The following is a 23,777-nucleotide window of genomic DNA, read 5'->3' as shown; positions in this document are numbered from 1 at the left end:
TAAAACAGCTGACCCATAACACAGTTCTAGGGCCAAGAGGGATCCAGAATTCTGAAGGAAGTGGCCAAAGAGAGATGAGAAGTATTAGCAAAATGCTGCACTGAAAAACAGTGAGCAGGGAAGGGGAAGTGGAGGGCCCAGCTCTTTGAATAATTAGCAGAGTGCTGAAGGAGAGTAGGAAAAGAGCAAATCCTAAAGTGTTGACTAGGTAAATAGAGGTATTGAATATAAGCTAGAGAGAATTATTCTAACCCGTTTTGTAAGTGGCTAGTGAAGCCATATTTAAACTAGCGCAACAGTCTAACATTAATATCCTGCCTTTAAACTAAGAGCCAGAGTGAACCTTTAAGCCAGAGCCTGTGTGAGGAGCTATGTGTAGCTAAGCCACTCCGGTAGGATCTCCAGGGAGGAATTGTGTCTCAGAGCTTGTCGACACAAACATTCAGTTTGCGGCAAGCTGGGGTGTAAATGTACCCCATAGTAAGAGTCTTTGTGAACCTTGCTGATGCATGCTAAGAGTTCCTTAGTGCACCTCTGCGTCAAAGCCAAGTGGAACAAAGAGCACATCAGCAGGATTCATATGGGAAGTTAGTATGCAGCAGGCTAGTGTGGGGTAAAGTCACACCGCAGCTTGCCATGGACTAAATGTTTGTGTAAATAAGGCTTCAGAGGCATAATTTTTCCCCTGCTCCCTTCTTGTTCTGGTGGGAGTGCTTTGCTACAGCCCTATTAAGGGTTCAGTATACTTCCCCCAACGTGCCCAGCCATTTCCCCCCTGCCCGCCCAATTTCTTGCAGTGGGAGTATTGCATGCATGGCTCCTGATCTGTCCTGTCAAGCCCAGACCCATAAGCCAGGCAAGGTTAACGTAGCCTTGCAGAGGGTTACACGGTGGGAGCCCTACTACCTTGCACAGTCATTTAGTGTGAGGGAATAATCCAGCCCAAACTAATGAAGTTAAAAGCAAAGGACCAAATTGCCAATATTCAGACTGATTGAGTGCAGTGTTCTAGTTAGCATCTCACCAGCATCTTGTACAGCACCAGTATCACTTCCTGATATTTGTATTCTTTTCTACTCCATTCATTTTTTTGTTATAGCCCTGCAGAATATACAGCCTCATTTCAGATTTGTGGCAAGAGATTTTTGCCACCATGTTACACTGGCAAGTTTGTATTTACTTTGCTCTCATCTGTCACTCACCTCTAGGTTTTTTACACCATAGCTGCCTTCCACATGTCTTTGTGTTTTAGATATGCTCCATCACTACCAACACAGGATATTGACTACTCTTTTCACTCCTTGCTCACTTGCTCTTTGAATCACATCTGCAAATGAACAACCCCACTCCTATGTGCCCAGGCAAAATGTCCAGATAGTCCATGTAGGTTTGTCAGTAATACTTGAAGGACCTCAGTATGTTGTTAGTTAAAACAAACTTTCCCTCTTTTAAATCCATGCTGGCTGTCTCTAATTAAACTGCGCTTTTGAAAGTGTTTCCCAACTACTATAGGCTCTGCATAAATCTTTTCTGGGCTTTTTCCATCTACCAATGTTGCGCTGATCGCTCTAGAATTGTTCTCTACAGCCTTGTCATTCTTTTCTGGAATAATGGTCTTCTGAGTCCTCAGAAAACTATCTTTTCAAAAAGAACAGGAGTACCTGTGGCACCTTAGAGACTAACAAGTTTATTTGAGCATAAGCTTTCGTGGCTACAGCCCACTTCATCGGATGCATAGAATGGAACATATAGTAAGATAGATAGATATATAATGGCAAATTGCTGGCACTACTATGATGGGTCTCGTGCTTTCTCTTCTTGGGTGGGGGTTCAGGGCACCGTTTCTTGCCCCTGAACTGGGGTATCAACTGCCCCACTAGTGTCCTAGAGGAGGGGAGTGGAGAGGGAGGGACCCAGGCCCGCCCTCTACTTCAGGTCCCAGCCCAGGGGCCCTACAGCTAGCAGTAAACCACTAGAACTAGCGGATCCTTCCCCTAGGCTACTTCCCTCTCCTGCCCTTCAGCTTGTGGGGCTTCCTGCCCTCCCTCTTCACAAACCAGGTTTCCCTTTACCTAGGGTCTTGGTCTTCTTAGCCCACCGCAGCACTTCTCCAAACTCTCCTCTGTTTCCCTCCAAACTGCTCTCTGCTCCAACACCAATCCACTCTGCTTCAACTCCTCCTCCTGTCTGATCGAAGCTGGGGTTTTTTACCATGTGACTGGCTTCAGGTGCTTGAATTGGTTTCAGGTGCTTTAATTTAATTTATAGCAAACTTTCTTCCCTCTACAGGGAATAAGACTCCCTTCTAACACTCTTCTGCTGCCCTCTGGCCATGCTGTACCACAATATACATACAGAGAACATGAAAAGGTGGAGTAAGAGGCTAATTCAGTAAGATGAGCTATTATCAGCAGGAGAAAAAAAAACTTTTGTAGTGATAATCAAGATGGCCCATTTAGACAGTTGACAAGAAGATGTGAGGAGGATACTTAACATGGGGAAATAGATGCAATATGTGTAATGACCCAGCCACTCCCAGTCTCTGTTCAAACCCAAGTTAGTGGTATATCGTTTGCATATTAATTCAAGCTCAGCAGTTTCTCATTGGAGTCTGTTTTTGAAGCTTTTCTGTTGCAAAATTGCCATCTTTAAATCTTTTACTGAGTGGCCAGAGAGGTTGAAGTGTTTTCCTACCGGTTTTTGAATGTTATGATTCCTGATGTCAGATTTGTGTCCATTTATTCTTTTGCATAGAGACTGTCCAGTCTGGCCAATGTACATGGCAGAGGGGCATTGCTGGCACATGTTGGCATATCTCAGATTGGTAGATGTTCAGGTGAATGAGCCCCTGATGGCATGGCTAATGTGATTAGGTCCTATGATGGTGTCACAAGAAATTCTGAACATAAAAGTGAAGGCTTCTCTAATCTCTCTTCTTTTCTTTTAAGACTCTGGGGTGTAAACTCTCAGGGCCTGGTAATTTATTTGACTTATAGGTCTGTCTATGTTATACTTTCCCGAATGGTGGAAAACACTTTTTAAAAGCAGTTTCTGGTGATTTCATTGTCGTGACTTCAGGCCAGATACTCAGCTTGTGTAAATCACCCCTAGCTCTTTAATTCTAGTGGCAGTAGACCAATGTACAGCAGCTGAGGATCGGACCCCAAGTCTTCAAATGGAGTTGTAGAATGGTTCAAACAAAATTATGCCACGTGATATTTTTCATATTGTGCTTTCAGAGCCTGAGAGAGTTTTGCCTATTTACAACAATGCCCACTGTTGGCAGCACAGCTTGTAATCCCTCCCCTATCATGCCACAGCACAGGAGTCCTTTCTTTGGGGACACCCATCCCAGTACGGCATATGAAATGCTAACGGGAGCAGAGAGACTATGTGAACTAATGCCAAACAGAACAAGGAGGAACGGGTTAAAATGAAGAAAGGATTGGCATTTAAAGAACAGAGGCCATTTATTTACACAGAAAATTTTGAAGGAGAACCTGAGAGTTTTCTTAATTTGAAAAATCATTTTTCATTGGAAAAATAATAATTCCCCGCAGTTAATTGTGGTATGTTATATCCTATCCCCTGGAAACTTGATACTGAAATGTTTGCACCCCAAAAAATTTCCCTTCCTGCATCATGTCTATGTGACAACTGCCATCTGAATCACTGCTGCAGATTTACCAGGGGGGCCATCTGAGCTAAAAAAGCAGGAGTTGCTACAGCTTGAACTAAAGAGCCAGACTCTCAAACTCAGAGCTGTAATAGACCATATCTGTGGATTGGGCATAGAAAGGCAAGCACAGCACGCAGTGATTAATGGACTACATGTGCACACTGGTTTATTATTTGTGTATTTCATGACTGTTGGACTGCTGACATTGGTCTATTTTTTCACTCTTTGACTGAGAAAAGACCACTGAAAGATGTATTTGAAGTGGGAAACATACATGAAGAATTATATAGACTTGCATGGAGATTGTATAATTCTTAATAACAAATAAGACCTCTTGCAGAGCAGATTGTGTATATAAAATAATGTTATATCACATTTTGGGCCTGCCAGGAGTGGTACTGTGTGTCTTCAATGCAACAAATAAATTACCAAGGACAGCAAAGAATTTTAATGTATATAAACTATTCAGAAATGGAGCTGTCTAAGGTCCTGATCCTGCAAATGTACATGTGCTTAATTTTGATTACATGAGTGTTCCAATCTGCTCAGTGCAACTATTATTGTCTACAATATTGCATATGCATGTTTGCAGGATAGGGCCTTGATCATATTGGAAAAAAAAACAAGTATTTGGTGTGATTCCTGAGAGATTCTGAGCATTTGTAACTCCCAATGACTTTGGTGGAAGTTTCTGGTGGTCATCAATCCTCAGGATCAACTCTTGTGGATACCACTACTTAATCCAGCACAGACCTGGCATAAAGAAAAATAGCTAACCTACCATCATTTGTTTTCCCATAAGACCCAGAAATCAACCTGAGCAATCTAGTTACAGCACTGATTCTCAGACTGTAGCCTGTGGATGTTGACCACAATTAGAGCCTTTCCTAGTGGTCTGTAGGGAGGAGTATTTTGAAAACCAAGCAGTGGATGTTTAGGAGAGGAGGTAATTCAGGAGTGAATCTCTCAAGGGATGTTCTACAGAGTAAAAAGGTTTGAGAACTAGTTGGTCACAGAACCCTAAGCTATACAACATGTAAAGAGACTCATTCTAGACAATTTCACTAAGTTTATCCACACCCTCTCTGAAAGCCAGTGCAATGTGCACACCTCCTGTTACACAAACCATTAGCTACTACGGGTACTGGCCCCACAGGAATTTTCATTAGGCTTGACCATGAGCAGAGGATCCTTTGAAAACAGCTGAAAATGTGCTTTATATGGTGAAAAATATAGAGGAAGAATGAGGTCAAACACTAGTGCCAAGAAAAAAGATAACATCATGTCTATTTAATCAATTTCATATTGTAGTAGCTCCTCAGACTTTTGTGCTAGATTTTTCCCGGGCTGTCTTCTTATTTGGGGAGTCTTGTAGTCTGTGTGTAACATTTTTACACCCACACACTCTGTTTTACACAACTGCATTAACTCTGGTTTATGAAAAATCTGGGTAATGTGTGTGCAGCTTAAGTAGTGATTTTGTAAGTGATTTTGTAAGTAATTCTGTCAAGGCATTAATGCACTCAGCCTTGAGCAGAAAGCTCAATCTATTTGTGTCATCAGTGGAACACTGAAATAGTAATTTTGCTTTTTAATGACCAGTTCCCTGTGTCTCGTTCTCTCTGTAATCTACAGCTTGCACTTAAAAATAAGATATCTAAAAACTGGCTGCAGATTAAGAGCGGCTCCCTTTCCAGTCTCCCCTTCTCAGTTTCTAAAGCATTTGATGTCCTGTGAACTAGTTTACAACACGCTTGACATTTCAGAAATGCAGATCAATGTGTATTTCATTTCTAAAAATGGTGTATCCAGTTTGAGGCCTATCCAGGAAATAATGGCATGATTGTGAATGAATTGGTCCACTGTTCATCGCATTCTCTGAGATACAGCCACTGCTCCTTGGCAATTAACTCCATCAAGCCTTGTTATAATTGCCTTCTTTAGAACAACACCTGGCTTTATTGGAGCACTCATTAGCTTCATCTCCCAAGGAACCTGTGATGAAAAAGCTGTGACATAGATAATTTTAATAATACTGGTGTAAATATGGAGTAACTCAATTAAAGTTGATGAAGTTGGCCCTACTTTAAAGTGGTTTTACTGAGATCAGAATCTAGCCATAATATTTTAATGTGTGTAATGTACATATGCACCATAAATTAAGTTATGCAAAAAAAAAAATCCTAAACTTCTTTCCAACCCACTTAGGTCATTTTGAAGTATAGTATTTTTGGCTTTTTAGAGCCAGCTCTTGAGTAATTAGTATGAACAAGAGAGACTTATGAATCAGTTGTCCAGCATTCTGAGCTGCCCTCTCTCTATTATAGGGGGTCCCTCTGTAGTACATTAAGCTTAGATGAAGAAAGAATTATGCAGAAAAATGAGCAGAGCTATCCTAGTGCCTAATCACACAAAAAAAACCTCTGGAATACAGAAGAAGAATCCCTTACAAATATATCTTAATAACAACAAAACTTCTCTCTTACAGAGCATCTTTTATCCCAGGTTCTCAGAGTGCTTTACAAAGGCAATTAAATAATTATATCTTCTTTTTATAGCTGGGGAAACAGAGAGATTGTGTAACTTGCCCAAGTTCACCTAGCAGGAAGTGGCAAGAGTCCAGGTTAGACTCCATTTTGTCTCTCCAACCATTAGTGCTCCATATCTAGTTGGCAGCCGGTAACAAGTGGAGTACCCCAAGGGTCGGTCCTGGGGCCGGTTTTGTTCAATATCTTCATAAATGATCTGGAGGATGGTGTGGATTGCACTCTCAGCAAATTTGCGGATGATACTAAACTGGGAGGAGTGGTAGATACGCAGGAGGGGAGGGATAGGATACAGAAAGACCTAGACAAATTGGAGGATTGGGCCAAAATAAATCTGATGAGGTTCAATAAGGATAAGTGCAGGGTCCTGCACTTAGGACGGAAGAACCCAATGCACAGCTACAGACTAGGGACCAAATGGCTAGGCAGCAGTTCTGCGGAAAAGGACCTAGGGGTGACAGTGGACGAGAAGCTGGATATGAGTCAGCAGTGTGCCCTTGTTGCCAAGAAGGCCAATGGCATTTTGGGATGTATAAGTAGGGGCATAGCGAGCAGATCGAGGGACGTGATCGTTCCCCTCTATTCGACATTGGTGAGGCCTCATCTGGAGTACTGTGTCCAGTTTTGGGCCCCACACTTCAAGAAGGATGTGGATAAATTGGAGAGAGTCCAGCGAAGGGCAACAAAAATGATTAGGGGACTGGAACACATGAGTTATGAGGAGAGGCTGAGGGAGCTGGGATTGTTTAGCCTGCAGAAGAGAAGAATGAGGGGGGATTTGATAGCTGCTTTCAACTACCTGAAAGGGGGTTCCAAAGAGGATGGCTCTAGACTGTTCTCAATGGTAGCAGATGACAGAACGAGGAGTAATGGTCTCAAGTTGCAGTGGGGGAGGTTTAGATTGGATATTAGGAAAAACTTTTTCACTAAGAGGGTGGTGAAACACTGGAATGCGTTACCTAGGGAGGTGGTAGAATCTCCTTCCTTAGAGGTTTTTAAGGTCAGGCTTGACAAAGCCCTGGCTGGGATGATTTAACTGGGAATTGGTCCTGCTTTGAGCAGGGGGTTGGACTAGATGACCTTCTGGGGTCCCTTCCAACCCTGATATTCTATGATTCTAGTGCAGGACTTCTCAGCATGTGGGGTGCTACCCAGAAGTGTGTCATGATGGGGAACCCACTGAGTTTCTTTCTAGTTGAGGTGGTGAGGGAGAAAAAAATCTGCAAAATAGGCAGTGCTAAGTCTCAGAAGGAGCACTTCAGTCCTTTCCCCTCCCCTGCTTTCTCTGCTCTGACCCTTTCGTACCCAAAACCATTCCAGATGCAGTTCCTCAGCCCTCCCCTCCTCCTCTTCCTGCACAGAACACAGTTCCAAGCACTTCAAGAGGCTGTACCTATGGGCCAGCCTGTATTCCACTTTGGTTCCATGGCTCGCTAGGGATATCAGTTGTTAGATCCTCCATGGAGTTGAGGTCATGGGCATGTATATGACACAGTTCACTAACTCCCCTGGCACCTCTCCTTTCTGCAGCGATAGAGAGACCCTGGCACACGTCTATGTGTCAGACTTCAACCCCTCTTCCTGGTCCTCCAGAACCTCTTACTGAGGTTCTGGCTGCAATTCTCCACACAGTTCCTGCTCTACTCTTACCCCATCTGTGGCCCCACAGACTTATGAGAACTCTTGGTAGACTGATGGCCATCCATTACATCAGGAGGAGGAAGCTAGACAAGAGGGCGTTCTGTGACTGTGGGGTCTGTTTCTGATCATGTGAAGTCACACCCCTGAGCAGCATTCCTCTGGGCAATGTCCACTGATTCCTTCAATGCCTTTGAGGAGCAGTGGGCACTGTCGGGTTTTCTGCTCGGTGGCCCCTTCTGGTTACCTGATTTTCACCTTATGACCGTCACACCCATCCCTGTTTTTTTCATTTATTGTTCCCAGTATTTATTTGTGGCCTTGATACACTGTCCCCCTCCCGCTCAGATGAGAGGGAGTGCCTTTAACTATGGGCAGGCTGAGGCCCACCATCTCCCAGCAACCACAATAGGTTCAAGAGTCTATATAGTTGGTCTCAACATCCTGTCAACATGTATTATCCCCAGTCTCAATGCTGTGCCAACAGGGGATGGTGAAGAAAGAAGCATCCCCACTTGCAGCCATCCACCTAGCAGCCAGAAAAGGCTCCAGGCAGAAGCCCACAAACCGACTCCTCACACAAAACCAGCTATGTATTTTTGCTGTGAACCCAACTTTTATTATAATGGAAAGGATTGTGTGAATGGGTGGATTGCAGTCATGAGTGGCCTTTAGGACCCAGACTGAAAACCGCTGCATTAGAAAATACCATTTGCTTGGTGTTAATGTACAATCCTTGTCTGCGAGGCAAATAACTGTATGGCAAGCCAGGGAGTGAATCGACAATGCACCAATTTGGTGCACATACGTCAAGCCACACTCCAGGATTTTCAATGTGCCATAGCAATGTCCACAGGAGACGTTACTGTGTAGCAAGCTGGTGTGGTGTGCTGTAGATCCAGACCCTAGCTTGCCATAAAGTGCTATGTAAACAAGCCCTTGGAACAGAGGTCCACACACTGTGGGGGGCACCCCCCTTGGGGGGCACAGAGGAACATTCGGGGGGAGCACAGCTGGGGCCCAGGCCAACCCCCATTGGGGGTGTCAAGGTTCCTCCCCCACTCTGAACTCTAGGGTACAGATGTGGGGACCTGCATGAAAACCTCCTAAGCTTATCTTTACCAGCTTAGGTCAAAACTTCCCCAAGGTACAAAATATTCCACCCGTTGTCCTTGGACTGGCCGCTACCACCACCAAAGTAATACTGGTTACTGGGGAAGAGCTGTTTGGACGCGTCCTTCCCCCCCAAAATACTTCCCAAAACCTTGCACCCCACTTCCTGGACAAGGTTTGGTAAAAAGCCTCACCAATTTGCCTAGGTGACTACAGACCCAGACCCTTGGATCTTAAGAACAATGAACAATCCTCCCAACACTTGCACCCCCCTTTTCCTGGGAAATGTTGGATAAAAAGCCTCACCAATTTGCATAGGTGACCACAGACCCAAACCCTTGGATCTGAGAACAATGAAAAAGCATTCAGTTTTTTTACAAGAAGACTTTTAATAAAAAATAGAAGTAAATAGAAATAAAGAAATCCCCCCTGTAAAATCAGGATGGTAGATATCTTACAGGGTAATTAGATTCAAAAACATAGAGAACCCCTCTAGGCAAAACCTTAAGTTACAAAAAAGATACACAGACAGAAATAGTTATTCTATTCAGCACAATTCTTTTCTCAGCCATTTAAAGAAATCATAATCTAACGCATACCTAGCTAGATTACTTACTAAAAGTTCTAAGACTCCATTCCTGGTCTATCCCCGGCAAAGACCCAGCATACAGACAGACACAGACCCTTTGTTTCTCTCCCTCCTCCCAGCTTTTGAAAGTATCTTGTCTCCTCATTGGTCATTTTGGTCAGGTGCCAGTGAGGTTACCTTTAGCTTCTTAACCCTTTACAGGTGAGAGGAGCTTTCCCCTGGCCAGGAGGGATTTCAAAGGGGTTTACCCTTCCCTTTATATTTATGACAGGGGGGGGAGTGGGGAGGTAGCGCCACCCAGCTCTGCTCCTGGCCCCAGCCCCAGCTGCCAGCCCCTGTCAAGGGCTCTGCTCCTGGGGTCCTGGCTGCTGGCTCCGCACCCAGAGTCCTGGCTGCCAGCCCCGCCCCTGCCCCTAGCTGTGCCTCCTTGGCCCCCTTACTCCTGTCCGCATCCAGGCCCTGGGAGGCGGGGCGGACGAGGGTTAGGGGGACATGACCCTGAAAAGTTTGGGGATCACTGCCTTACAAACATTTTATAAAGCAACCAAATAACAAACCGATAATAAGCAACTAAAATGCTGTTTAAAAGGTTAAATTTAACTAGAGATGGGCAGAATCAGAGGTGGTTTTGGTTTTGCAAAATGTTTGGTTCATATCTGGGTCCCATTTTATCTGAACCCAGAGTTCAAAACAGGTGGGTAGTAGAAGTTGGGGGAAATACTCTGTTTTTTAAAAAAAAAATCTCTAAAGATAATGTTTTCATGTTGTATCCCTCCCCTACTGCATTTCTTTTTCTCCTGAACCTGATGCATTGCATGAATTATCCATTTCGATTAACAGAAAAACTACAGATACTGTACAATGTTTCATTAAGCGTGCACGCACACACACACACATATATATACACACACACACACACACACACAAACCTCTCCAAATAAGAAAAGAAATACTGAAAAGTCTATTTAGCCAACTTGGCTCATTTTTCCCCCCACACCTTCGTTTTCGTAAAATACTAACTGAGCACCCAGCCAAGGAAGGCTGTGACCAGCTCTCAGACACTGTGCCCATCCCTCCAATTAATACTGTGGTCTGTTGTTATTATTAGAAGCCAACTGGGATAATGACCTACCTCTGCTATGTGTGGTTATTTCCCCCTCACTTAACCTAGAGTGTAAAATTTATTAAATCAGTGACATTTCACCCCACATTAAATATGACATTTTTGAAAGGACTGCAGTCAAGAACAACCTTCCCAGTTAATTTTCATCTTTTGTCATATACTGGGGAAATTTTAAAAAGAACCCACCACAGTGGGTCAGGTCCTCAACTGAGGTACATGGATGTCCATTGACTTCAGTAGAGCTAAGCTGATTTGTACCAGCTTCAAATCTGCCCCAAATTTTTCTCCACTTATGAAATCAACTCATTGGTTTTGAGTTCAAGTCACTGTGGCAACCCCATTGAACTTGTAAGCGAAGGGCACATGAGTGGAACTGGTGAATCAGGGATCCTCTTCACTACGTATGCATTGGGGAAGTGGGCTCTGCATCAGATCCCTAGCTTCAAATAAGTCTGTGCATAAGGGAGCAAGTTCAGAGGCTGGGAGCCCACGCATAGGACCTTGGAGAGCCTGCACTGCTCCTGGATTAGGAGGTTGTTTGTTGTTCCCCATAAAACCCTGTGAAGGCCAGCCACATAATGCCCAGTTTCTCTGGCTTTCTGGAGGATTCCAGTAATTCATTCAACATTTATGCATTTCAGTATGCCCAAATGTAAAGTTGTGCATCTAGGAACAAAGAATGCAGGCCGTACTTACAGGATAGGGGGACTCTATCCTGAGAGGCAGTGACTCTAAAAAGTACTTGGGGTTCATGGTGGATAATCAGCTGAACATGAGGTTCCAGTGTGACACTATGGCCAAAAGGGCTAATGTGATCCTTAGATGTATAAACAGGGGAATACTGAATAGGAGTAGGGAGGTTATATTACCTCTGTATATAGCATTAGTGTGATAGCTGTTAGAATACTGTGTCCAGTTCTGGTATCCATGATTCAAGGATTTTGATAAATTGGAAAGGATTCAGAAAAGAACTATGAGAGTGGTTAAAGAATTGAAAAACATGCCTTATAGTGATAGACCCAAGAAGCTCAACCTGTTTAGCTTAACAAAGAGAAAATTAGACTGTGAACAAGTCACCTCTTATAAATACCTGTATGGGGAGCAGAAATTTGATAACAGAGGGGTCTTCAAGCTATCAGAGAAGGGTATAGCACAATCCAGTGGCTGGAAGTTGAAGCTAAACAAATTCAGTCTAGAAGCAAGAAGAAATTCTTTTAACAGTGAAAGTAATTAACCATTGGAATAATTTACCAACTGTTGTGGTGGATTCTCCCTCACCTGCAATTTTTAAATCAAGATTGGATTATTTTTCCCTAAAAGATCTTCTGTACTTCAAATAAGAATTAATTCAGGGAAGTTCTATGGCCTATGATATACAGTACTGGAGGTCAGACTAGATAATCACAATGGTCTCTTCTGACTTTATAATTTATGAAACTATGTAGCTACTTTTAAGCAGGATTTCTCTCTCATCGTAAAGCCTTTATGAATGCCCAGCCAATCAAGTTGCTTGATGAGCTGAATCTCTTAATTCTTTATTTTGGGGAAGAAGTGTAACCTCCTGCAATGTAACTGTGACGGTTGGATCACAGAAACCTCCTTGGGAACTGCCAACTGATGTGCTGAGACTACTTCTAACCTATTTTCCCTGCCAGCTTGGGACTCCAGAAACTTGCCTTGTTTGAGAGTTTTGGAGTCACATGGGCAAGTCACATGTCCGTGCATGACTCAGTTTTTACAGGCAGCAGCCATTGCTCACATGCTATCTTGAATGTCTCCAGGAAGACTTCTTATGTGGATTGGAGTCTTCCAAGATCCATTATTCGTTAAGTGTTTCTTGATTGGGCACTTGATTTGCATATTCCTTTCTCAAGAAGCTGACCAAATGCTTTACTAAGGCTACTTAAAACCAAGCAAGTACACAGCCAATATTCATAACTTTGAATACAAAAATGACACATGTATACAAATAGGATGAATATATTCAGTAGATCATAACCTTTACAGAGATATGTTACATGGCATATGTAGCATAAAACATATTCCAGGGATGTCATATACATTCATAAGCATATTCCCATAATGCACTATAGGGTGCAACGTCACAGTAACAACCATTGACCATCCCATTTTTCACTATCACAGAGAAGGAAGAGTTCTTTAATATTTCTGAAAACTTTGGCATTTTTTACAACATTTTTAATGCTTCAGCACTACAAAGTGCTTTGCAATGTATTAAGACAAGTACCTGGCAATGTCTCCCTTCCAGTTAGTATCCATTTTGGTAACTTCATCCTGACTCCTGGACATATACAGAAATGCATTCTGAGTTGCCCTTGGGAATGAATGTTCTACAGCGCCAGCTGTGTTAGGCACTCACAGCCTTGTGACATCTCTCACTCCTCCACGCTGATTGATCATAGTCCTTTTGCTACAGGATACTGATTCCACAGCTCCCACTTCTCAGCCTCACCAAGACTTCACATTGGAATGTATTAATTGGGGTTTACAGCTTCAGGGACTTTAGAATGTCTGCAGGACTTTGTGAGCTACTGCTGCTTTCCACCTCAGAGATCCTCTCTGGCTCACCAATTGGAAACTCTGGAGTTGTTACTTTCCACTGCCTCTATGGTATAATCTCTGCTTTTGCAGTTCATAGGCTCTTTCAAATCTCTTTCCACTCTGCATCACAATTCTGTACCAGCGAAGAACAACACAATGTGTAAATTTTTTAGAAATGCCTAAATGACTAAGCCCCATTTTCAAAAGTGACTTAGGCACTTAGGACTCTAAATCCCATTGACTTTGTGAGGTCGTCTGGACTGGAGATGGCAAGGGGGTTGGGATGGATAAGGAGATCCAGGGCCATTGGTCTCCTGCCTGTGGACCCCACTGGTGAGCTTTATGGAACACACTGCTCATCCCCCACACCATCTGTGAACATATTTTAGCTCTGGATGTTGGTAGGGGATTTATGAGGTGCTTAGATTTGAAAGGCTCCAAATAGCCTCATAAGGGCCACAAGGGGTGGAAGCTACCAGGAGGCTGAGGAGCCTTCTAAAGTTCATGGGGAGAGTCTCTCCAGGGGATGTTCCATCCCTGCAACTCCCTGCATTGGCCCCAGGAAACAGCCACAGAAAGAGCCAGTACGGGTTCATCGCTCCCCACCACCCTCTCCATGGAGGCCTGTGTGCAGTAGGATGGGTGGGAAGGTTTCCCCCCTGCTTCTTCTGATTCTGCTAATTTTTAAGTCTCCCATCAGCCACACCCACCTCCTTCCTGCAGATTTTCATTGGAGAGTCCCCCCCCCCCCCCCCCAGCCCTGCAATAGTTGAGAGAAGGTGAGCTGCACTTCTGTGCACGTCCTGGGTTCTGTCAAAGAAGAGTCCTGTTCCTCGGGTCTGAAGTTCTCAGGCGTGTTACTCTCTTTTTGCTGACCTTTCAGAGACTTGCCACATCAGAACTCCTCTTCACAAGAGGATGGGTGGCGACTTTGCTTAGCAGGAGGCTCAGTGACCAGCAGGGGTGTTCACCCCATGGACCTCCTAAGCTCTGCTGCATGCCTGGTTTGGGGCTTCCTCCTTCTAGAGTCTGCAGTAAGAAGGCTCTTTTCCAGTAGTATTTTTAGAGAATTTAAAAAAAATAGGAAAATTCCTCCACCAAAAATATAGTTAATGAGAAGCTAAGCTTATAGGCACATATATTGCATTTTAAATCTTTCAAGAAGGTTGGAGTTAAAATAAATATATCAAATGTTAGAAACCCAGGAAATTCAGAGTGAAGATTGCACCTGTACAATAAGCCAGGGTCAGACTCAGATAGCTTCCACAATTGTAACTTTGCCCGAGAAGAAACAACAAGCCATAACTCATACTTTGGGGGAAGAAAACATAAACTAAGAGTGTTCCATTACGCTAAGTGGTCATCGGGAAGTGTAAATAAAGTGCTCATAATGCTGCAAGAGGAAATAGGCTCCCTGCAGAGTAGCTGTGATAAACTTACTTCAAAATGCACTCCATCATCGCCTCATTTTCCATACGCACATCCAGAATACCAGAGTTATGCATTCTGTCATTTTGCCCAGAGGGATACCCACTTTTAAATTCAAAACAGATTTTTTACTCTGCTCCTTTTTTAAGAGGGGCACGTTCAAATGTGGACGCATTCTGTGTTCTCATTTAACAAATTACAGACAATTGCAAATCTTCTTTAGGTGTCATACATTATTAAAGCCTTTTTAAAAACACAAGGGTTGTGTACATAAATGAATGGCTAAGTGATAGATCAAGATGCAATAGAAATGTATTATTGTGCCAATCGTCCACTCACTAAGTATTAAAAAACACATTCATAAGATATGGTCTTTATTATACTAGTAACAGCAGAAAACAATCCAAATTATTTCCAGGCCACAGTGTTATGACCAAGAGTTAGACAGGTCCATAAATCAAGTCAACAATTTCACCATGATTCTCTGAACTGGTATCTTTCACTTAATGATATCCAACTGCCCACAGGGCTTCCTTAAGATGAACTACTTTAAAAACTATGCAGAGATTTATAAATCTCAGACTTACATACACTGTCTCATCCCAGCTGGGGCAGAGTTATGGTTGTGGTGGCTGTTTGAATGTCTGTGCATCTTAAACTCTGAATTTCATGGGCTTCTAATTTAATATATCAACATATTGGTTATTGTTACGATTTATTATTTGTATCACGGTACTGCCTAGAGGCCCCCCATCACACTAAATAAGTGTGCATTCATGTTTATGTGCATGAATATACAAACATATTATTGTGTGCAGAATTTACTACAGTGTACTCCACTTTCAGTGTGTGTTGCTTAACTTCATAATCTCCTGGTGTGAATAAGAATCACACCTTTTGGTCTGGCCCAGTGGATTCCATATCAGCAATGGTACAATTGGTTATTTAGATCTTCATAGATGAATAGATTCCAAGGCCAGAAAGCACCATTATGATCATCTAGTCAGATGTCCTGTATAACACAGGCCAGCAAACTTCCGCAAATAATTCCTTGAGCATGTCTTTTAGAATATATCCAAGGATCCCATTAGCCCTTGATTTGAAAGTTGTCCATGATGGAGACTCCAGCACCAGTCCTTGATATATTATTCCAGTGGTTAATTACTGCCACTGTTAAAAATTTATGCCATATCTCCAATCTGAATTTGTCTAGCAACCGTTGGATTGCCCTATACCTTTCTCTGCTAGATTGAAGAGCCCATTATTAAATATTTGTTTCCTATGTGAGTACTTAGAGACTGTAATCAAGCTACATATTATCCTTCTCTTTCTTAAGCTAAATAGATTGAGCTCTTTGAGTCTATCATTGTAAGGCATGTTTTCTAATTCTTTAATCATTCTCATGACTCTTCTCTGAGCCCTCTTCAATTATCAACATCCTTCTTGAATTATGGATACCAGAACTGGACACTGTATTCCAGCAGCAGTTGCACTAGTGCCAAATACAGACATAAAATAACCTCTCTATAATAATCTCCAGGAGATTCCTATGTTTATGCATCCAAGGACTGCATTAGCCCTTTTGACCACAGTGACACAGTGAATCTCTGTGTCACATTTCCTTCCTGTCATTCCCCCTGGGACAGCTCAGCTACAAGCCACACATTATGCTGAGGCTACAAGCTTAGTCTAAACCTTCACAGTGCCAGCCTACGATTGGCACATTACCCCTTACCACACTCTGGATTGGGTGGTCTGAAGTGTGGTCTTTGGGATGCTTGTCATACATTGTAAAATCCAAATGAGTTTTTTTAAATCTTGCTGATGCTTTATAATAAATTTTAAAGTGAGTCCCTGCCTATCTCTGTCAGGTACTATACTGCTTTAGGTAATCCAGCACTTGGACACTATGGTGATAGGCACTATATAAATAGCTAAAATAGATGGATTCTGAGGTGCTGTTCACATATTTTGCTATCACCTAAACAACTCACAAAAGCACTTTGTACTGGCTGAAAGAAAGAGGCAGGGTCACACTTACAGCTAAATAAAAAACTTCAAAAGCAGCTAAACTTTCTTTACTCAGTATTGAATATTTTTGCACCTGACTTAAAATGACAGCTTTAATGAATGGATTTAATTTGAAAGTTTCACTATATGACCTGTGTTTCCTTTGCTAAATTGCTCTTTTATAACTGCCTACATTCACATGCCTTTGTGAACTTCAATAGAAGCCCTGATGTTCCCTATGCTAGAAGGAGAGCTGGTCAAGAATTTCCCATCAGAATGACTTTCTGATGGGAAAAGCAGTTTCTATAATACCAAAATTTTCCAGCGGAAAATCTCAATTTTTGCCAAAAATCAAAATGAAATATTTTGTTTCAGGTCAGTTCAACCTAAATCAAAATATTTCATTTTGCTAAACTGACCCAAAAATTTTGTTTCACACCAGTTCATTAAAACAAACTGTATTCCCCTGTCAGTGCACTGCCTTACAAGCCCCAATTCTCTCCTGTGGGCTGAGCTCCCTGGAGGATTGCATTTCCTATAATGCAATGCACTGATAAGGAACTACATTTTAATGTCTAACCACGCTCTGCTTGGTGCATGATAGGAGTCACATACCTCTGGGCATGTCTTGGCAGACGTAATTCAGTTAGGGAGCCTGGCCCATAGAGAAGAGTAGGGGAAGCAGGCTCTTGACTACAGCTCCCATGAGGCAGTGCATTACAGTGGGAAAATGCAGTAATGTTTCAACACTTCCAAACTGAATTTTTTCAGAATTTCTGTTCTGCGAAAAATTTCAACTTTTTATCCTGATTTGGGACAAAAACAAAGGTTGACACAGCCAAATTTCCTGTGGGATAGAAGTTCCAATTATCACTCGCCTAGAGCTAGAAGCATCTTGACAGCAACCACTTATGATCTCACAAATGTGTTACCTGTCAACTTTTCAGAAGGAAAATGAGGAAAATACCTAGTATCCATACAATGAGGGTCAGAAGACGGGGAGTCATTTCTGTTTTCCCTTCCTCCATCCTTGCCTCACCTCCCAAGTTCCATCCCTTCATGCAAATGTTACACTGAGGAATGGAACTGATGGCTGGAGAAAAGGGTGGTGAGTACACTGACAGCTCTGCAAACAGAGGGCCATGGCTTTAAGGTTGGAAATAAGCACATGGCTCCCCAGGGATCATCAGTCTGAAGTTTGGCCCTCATGAACTTTCCAAACCCCAGCAAAATCAAAGATGTGGGGATCATTTCATTCTGTCTCAGAGCCAGTAGTTTCTGAAAATGACAAAATATAGGATTGTTTTACTTTGCTGATCAAATATGAACCTAGTATAGAGTCAACAGTAGATTTTAGATTAAACAATCGGGGGAAAACCCCGCACCTTTCATCAAGCCAAATAAAAAACAATAATAAAAACCCTCTCTTCTGCAAAGTAGTGAAGCATTCAGCATTTTGAGTCTTATTTTTATAAACCAAAGGGAGCCTTCCTCCTAGCCCCCTGGCCCTACTGCATCTACTCAGGGGCTGTAACACTTCAGATGGCCCAGGTTGAGACCCATGGAGCAGTAGGAGTAAATGAACTTCTAAGAAGCAAAGAATCCGTTAACATGTCAATGGTCCTTAGTAATAAGGCACAAGGAAAGAGAAACCCAAAAAATATTAAAGCCCCACAGAAACAGAATGGTCAATGAACCGGAGAGCTTTTCAAAGAGCTCTTCAAGGCATTCACAGCTTTGTAATATTTGCCTGGGCTTGTTTTTTATAGTGAGGCATTCTGCGGTTAATCATAGCTTGGCTAATACTCCTAAGCCAGTGGATTCCCCCTTTTCTCTTTGTGTTTTCTTTCTGCTAGACTTTTCCTTCTGCTTCTGTTTGGGAATGTGGGGAAAAGAAAATGATACACTCTCATCTAAAGATGAAAAGCTCCATAACTGGGGCCAGATGTTCCTGAAAGATTCCTTTTGGGGGAGGAGGGTCCTAACCTCTTCCTCGCCCAGCACAGCAGCTGAGGGTAAATCCCTGAGCCCTCTGCATTCTGCTGGTTTGTCATCTTGAATCCAGCCTGAAATTTCAGTCAATTTGGCTCTGGGAGCGGGCACCTGAGGCAAATCTTTTTCTCCTATGGTCCCAAGCACTTTGTCTACATTCTAAGTGTCTAAGGGAGCTAGTTGAGACTTACAGGATGCTGGGACATTGATTTTGTGTCCTTTTAGCAATGGAAGAACTTTATGAAAGTGCACTGGATTATAAAGAGAAAGCACTGATCTTTTGCATTATCATTTTAAAAGTTTCCTATTCACATTTATTTTTGCTTTTACGCTAAATAAGATGAAGTCAATGAATTGAATTAACTCTCCCCTCAATGCAAATCTCTTATTCTCACTAATACTAATGAGAATTGTATAATTTTAATGAATGTTTAAACTGCTATAAATATTCCCCTTTATTTTTACAGTGGCAGTAAAGTACAATTCTGCAATTCAGAAGCCCTGAATGGTGATTGTATCAATGTGTTAAACCAAACCTTTAGGTAAATTAGACTAGAAGTTATCAGTCTAATTTATCAATAGCATTGTATTTAAAAGCCGTGAACATGTTTCCTGTGCTGCATTGGATCATAATTCATATACATATGCATCTGCTCTGGTTTCTCCCCTCCCTTCCCTGCAGCTTTTGCCATTCAGGTGCAACTGTGATAACCCCTCAGGAACTCGTAATCTCTTTAGTTGTGACACTGTAAAGTACTGCCTGACAGAAGACTGGGAGAGGGTGAATAAATGGAGAATACTGCAGATGTAAAGTACTTTCCCCATCCTTCCACAGATTGGGCTTTTAAAGAAGATTTATTAGAAAGCAAAAGTTAGCAGTACATATATATAGATGTATAATAAAACACATTTTACAAATGTAGCAGAATGAATTGAATCCTGCAATGAGATTTTTTTTTAAATAAATGGATAGTTCATTGCCTCGGGTATATTATATTGTTACAACAAAGTTTACAGTTCTTGCCATTTGGAAATAACCTCCCATCCTGCTGTAGGTTATCTCACCTAATCTGCTGCTGCAGTGGGAAGAATTTGCTGCCTACTGACCTTCAATCTCGGCCAATCCACAGTAATGCGCTCAAAAACATACACACACACACACACATGCAAACTCCAGATAGGATTCAAGCTCTGTTTCCAGTCCAATGCTCACAGATCTGCTTGGAACAAAAAATTCAATTATGTTGGATAGAAAACGAACAGTTTGGCAAAAATGTATTGTGGCATGTTGTGGCAGTTTGTCCATTTCCAGGATAACCACTTACAGCAGAAAGGCAGATTGAAGATAAAAGGGGATTCCTCCAGTAAAGGCTCCAGTGTGCTTAGGAACCAGATGGACTGAAGTGGAGAACAGCAGTAAACTAGGCCACAGACTACACTGCCAGAATATATTTTTTCTTTTGCACAATTCACTAGGCAGCAAAAGATTTCAATTCTCAAATTTCAATCAGATTCAAACATGTGGTGGCTTTCTCCTAATTTGGGATGAGTAGTTCTACTTGTGACGTTACACCCCATATTCTTTATGGAAATATGCTTACGTTGTGAATATGGCATAACTGAGATATATTTTATGCAAGATGGGTCTTGTAAGGTATCATTGGAAAGGTTATGATTTACTGAATGTGATTATCCAATGTGTATGCATGTTATCATTTCTGTATCTAACGTTAGGAATATTGACTATGTAACAATTACAAATGGGTGTGTACTTGGGAAACACCCACCAGACAACAGGCCATCAGCCTTGATGGGCCATTAGGAAGAAACTATAAGACTTTAAAGATACTAATCTCTCTCTACTTCCTGAGAGGCATCCTGGAAAATTGTGGTGACTCTGCTAGGTCATGTGGTCATATCACCTGGTACTAAACACCACCTGGGACACTACTGGTACTTTTCCACTGGAAACAAAGGCCTCCCGCCTTATGTAAATTCTATTTAAAGCTGGGGAGTAAGGCAAACAGGGCTCTTCTCCATTGCCTTCCTGCCCAACAAGAAAGACTGCTGAGAGTACCTGAAGAGACAAAGGAACTGAGCGGTGGGAAAGGCAAGGGCTGAGTCCAGACAAAGACAGAAGTCTAGTCTCTAAAGAGAAATAACTGAAACTCTAAGCTACAGGAATTCTTCAACTTGTCTAAAACAACATTTAGGATGAGAAATTACTTCTTGAAACCAGCCTCTTTAAGATCTTAAGCTCAGTATGCATGTTCTGTTTTATTTGTTTGGTAATCTGCTTTGTTCTGTTTGCTATTCCTTATAACCACTTAAAATCTGCCTTTTATAGTTAATAAACTTGCTTTTGTTTATTATTAAACCCAGTTTGTGCAATTTATAACTGGGGGGGCAAGAAGTTGTGCATATCTTCCTCCACATTGAGAGAGGAGGCGAATTTATGAGTTTCCATTGTATAGATTTCTCTACAGCGCAAGGCTGTATTATTTTGGGCATACTTTCCAGAGGGGAGCTGCACTTGAGTGCTGGGCAATTTCCTAGCTGAGTCTTCTCATAGAGAGCTGTTTGGAGACTATGTGATTCTACAGCTGGTGCATTCCTATGAAGCAATGGGGCTTCTGTCACTTCCCTTGGTAGATTAAGATGTTTTTCGTAATATTCAGCCTACATTTATTTCCTTTTTCATAATTTCTTTCTTTTACTTCTACTTATATCCCCTTGGGCTCCCCCAAATAATTTTTCTCGCTGTTTGGTATTTGCTTCTTCAAATATTTGAGGGTAATTGCTATAATCCCCGTAAGTTATCATTAAAATGTGCTAATTTTTACAAGGCCTTCAGTTTAGTATCACTTGCAAATGTCATTAATATTCTGTTTACTCCTTCTTCCAGAACACCAATGAAAACCTATCACTGATCCCACTAGACACCTCCCACCAACATGATACATTGCCATTTATCAGTACTCTTTGTTTATGGTCCTTCAGACAGTTTTCGTTCCCCATGACAGCGTTCTTATCTAAGTCCATGTGAATTAATTTTTTCAAGTAAGGTTTTGTGAGGTGTTCTGTTAAAGGTTTTACTTAAATCCAGCTACATTGCTTCTACTGCATTTTCTGCATCCACAAGTAGTATAATTCTATCCAGAAACAAAACCACCAAAGAAGAAGAATGAATGTAGAGCTCTTTTCCCGCTAAACGTTACTTTCTGATCTGAGGATCCTGTTCTCTCTCCTGTTTTTCCTTGCTTAATGCTCATTGCCACAGTGATAGGCTCTGTACGAGGGTTAGTTTATGACCCCTCCCTTACTTACAATGGTGATCTCATAGGAGTCAGTGGGACTGCTCCTGTAAGTAACTGCTCACCATTGGAAGTAAGGGATTCGCAATCTGGCCATAAGTGGTTAAAATAAATACATGGAAGCAGATTCTACCAGGCTTACACTGAGTAATACTTTTCACTTTAGGGGTGATGTCCCAGTCCCACTGAAGTCAATGGCAAAACTTAATGGGGTCAGAATTAAATGTCTACTCCTTTAAATCAGCAGGACCTTTCATGGTCTAATCTTCTGCTCAGTGTGAGTAAGGATGGCAGAATCTGGCTGATTACAGACACACCCATTCTCAAGAACCAGCATTATCACAACCATTGCTCTGGCAGAGAGTAATCTGACAGGGTTCCCTTTGGAGCCCATAACTTCCCTTCTTAAAGCAGCTGCAGTGGGGTCATTATTGAATGACATGAGACACATTTTTTCTCACTTGGAAACTACCATCTAAGCCCCTTTGGAATGAAAAAGCTGACTTGGAAAATACTCTCTTTAATGTGACCAGGTGTTACCAGTTCAGTTTGTCAGCAATACCCTAGTGTCCAGGCCAGTCATACTGAAATCAGGCTTAATTCTAGGGTCAATGTAATGGGCCTGCTGGATGTTCAGCACCTTTCCCCACCCCCAGCTCTTCACCTGCTCCCCTCTCTGCCTGTAACACCACCCTCTGGCCCAGCTGCCCCTTTGCTGAGTCTAGATGAACCAACTTCCTTTTGTCGGTTGCCCCTCTGTTTTTCCTCTGCATTTCAAGCACGGTTTTCCCCATCTACATGATGTTCTATAACTCCCTGTTGTATCTTATCCTTACCGAGGTGGTAAGCTTTCTGGGGCAGACACTGTCTTACTTTATTGTGTTTGTATGGCACCCAGCACAATGAGGTAACAATCCTGAGTGGAACCTTTGGGCACCACTGTAACAGAGAAGTACTTTAATAATAATAATTATAATACATTCTCCTTCAAAATTGTTATTTATTAGAGCTAGTTTATGTCCGTAAATAATGTATCATGAAAATATTTATCCTGATTTCAATCAAAAGCACGGGTTGGCAGATGGAATAGCTTCCAACTCTGGTATTTGCAAAATGTTCTTCTTTTGACTGCAGTGATGCAACACTTAGGCATGAAGGTCCTTGCTTTGCCCATTACATTATGGCTTCTCTTTCCCTGCATTGCATTGTCTCTTTAGGGGTTATCCTGCTACTTCTGGATAAGTTGCGAAAGATGAAATGGGAGCAGATGTGGAGACTCACTGCTGAAAGAGAGTTAATGAGCATGCTGTCAACCTCGCTGGCTGACCAGGTGGGTTGGGCAGGCAGTTTTGAAGTCCTACTACAAACATTGCTCCTTGGATTGGGGGTGGGGAGGGAGAGAGGAAGGAAGGTAGATAGGTAGGTGTCCTGCCATGTTCTCTTAAACAGGCAGAACTCATTGCCATGTCTTTCTGGAGAAATTTTTGAATGTGGGAGATAGAGATTTATCCGTAAGACTCCTATTTACAGACTGAAATTTTTACTTCTGATGCACAGATGCTTTTTAAAGGGACACAGTTGGAGACTTTTTCTTTTTTATAGCCTTTACTTCAGCCTTTCATTCTTTCTTTGAAAGACTCCAGACTTTTGAAGCTTGAAAAAACTGTTTCTTTCTCTACTGCTTTTGTTATTTTCATTTTGACAAATGGTGATTTTGATTCTGTCAGTCTCTGGATACTTCTGATGCCTGCATTGCTGCAGAATATGAGCATCTCACAAACAT

At 42.1% G+C, this 23,777-nt stretch overlaps 1 protein-coding gene across 6 annotated transcripts in view; it reads left to right on the top strand.

Moving 5' to 3' along the window:
• LARGE1 (LARGE xylosyl- and glucuronyltransferase 1) overlaps positions 1 to 23,777 on the top strand; it is a 374,291-nt gene that overhangs the window by 271,602 nt on the left and 78,912 nt on the right. For all 6 annotated transcript variants that reach the window (XM_075123486.1, XM_075123481.1, XM_048832612.2 and 3 more), the window contains exon 8: positions 23,212 to 23,324. In XM_075123486.1, the coding sequence (XP_074979587.1) occupies positions 23,212 to 23,324 (113 nt within the window). The remainder of the gene's footprint in view (positions 1 to 23,211; positions 23,325 to 23,777) is intronic.

The sequence above is a fragment of the Caretta caretta genome, chromosome 1, assembly GCF_965140235.1.
Source record: "Caretta caretta isolate rCarCar2 chromosome 1, rCarCar1.hap1, whole genome shotgun sequence".
In the NCBI taxonomy this organism is placed as follows: domain Eukaryota; kingdom Metazoa; phylum Chordata; order Testudines; family Cheloniidae; genus Caretta; species Caretta caretta.
Note: the sequence above shows the minus strand (reverse complement) of the source record. Positions and strands in the feature narration are given on the sequence as shown.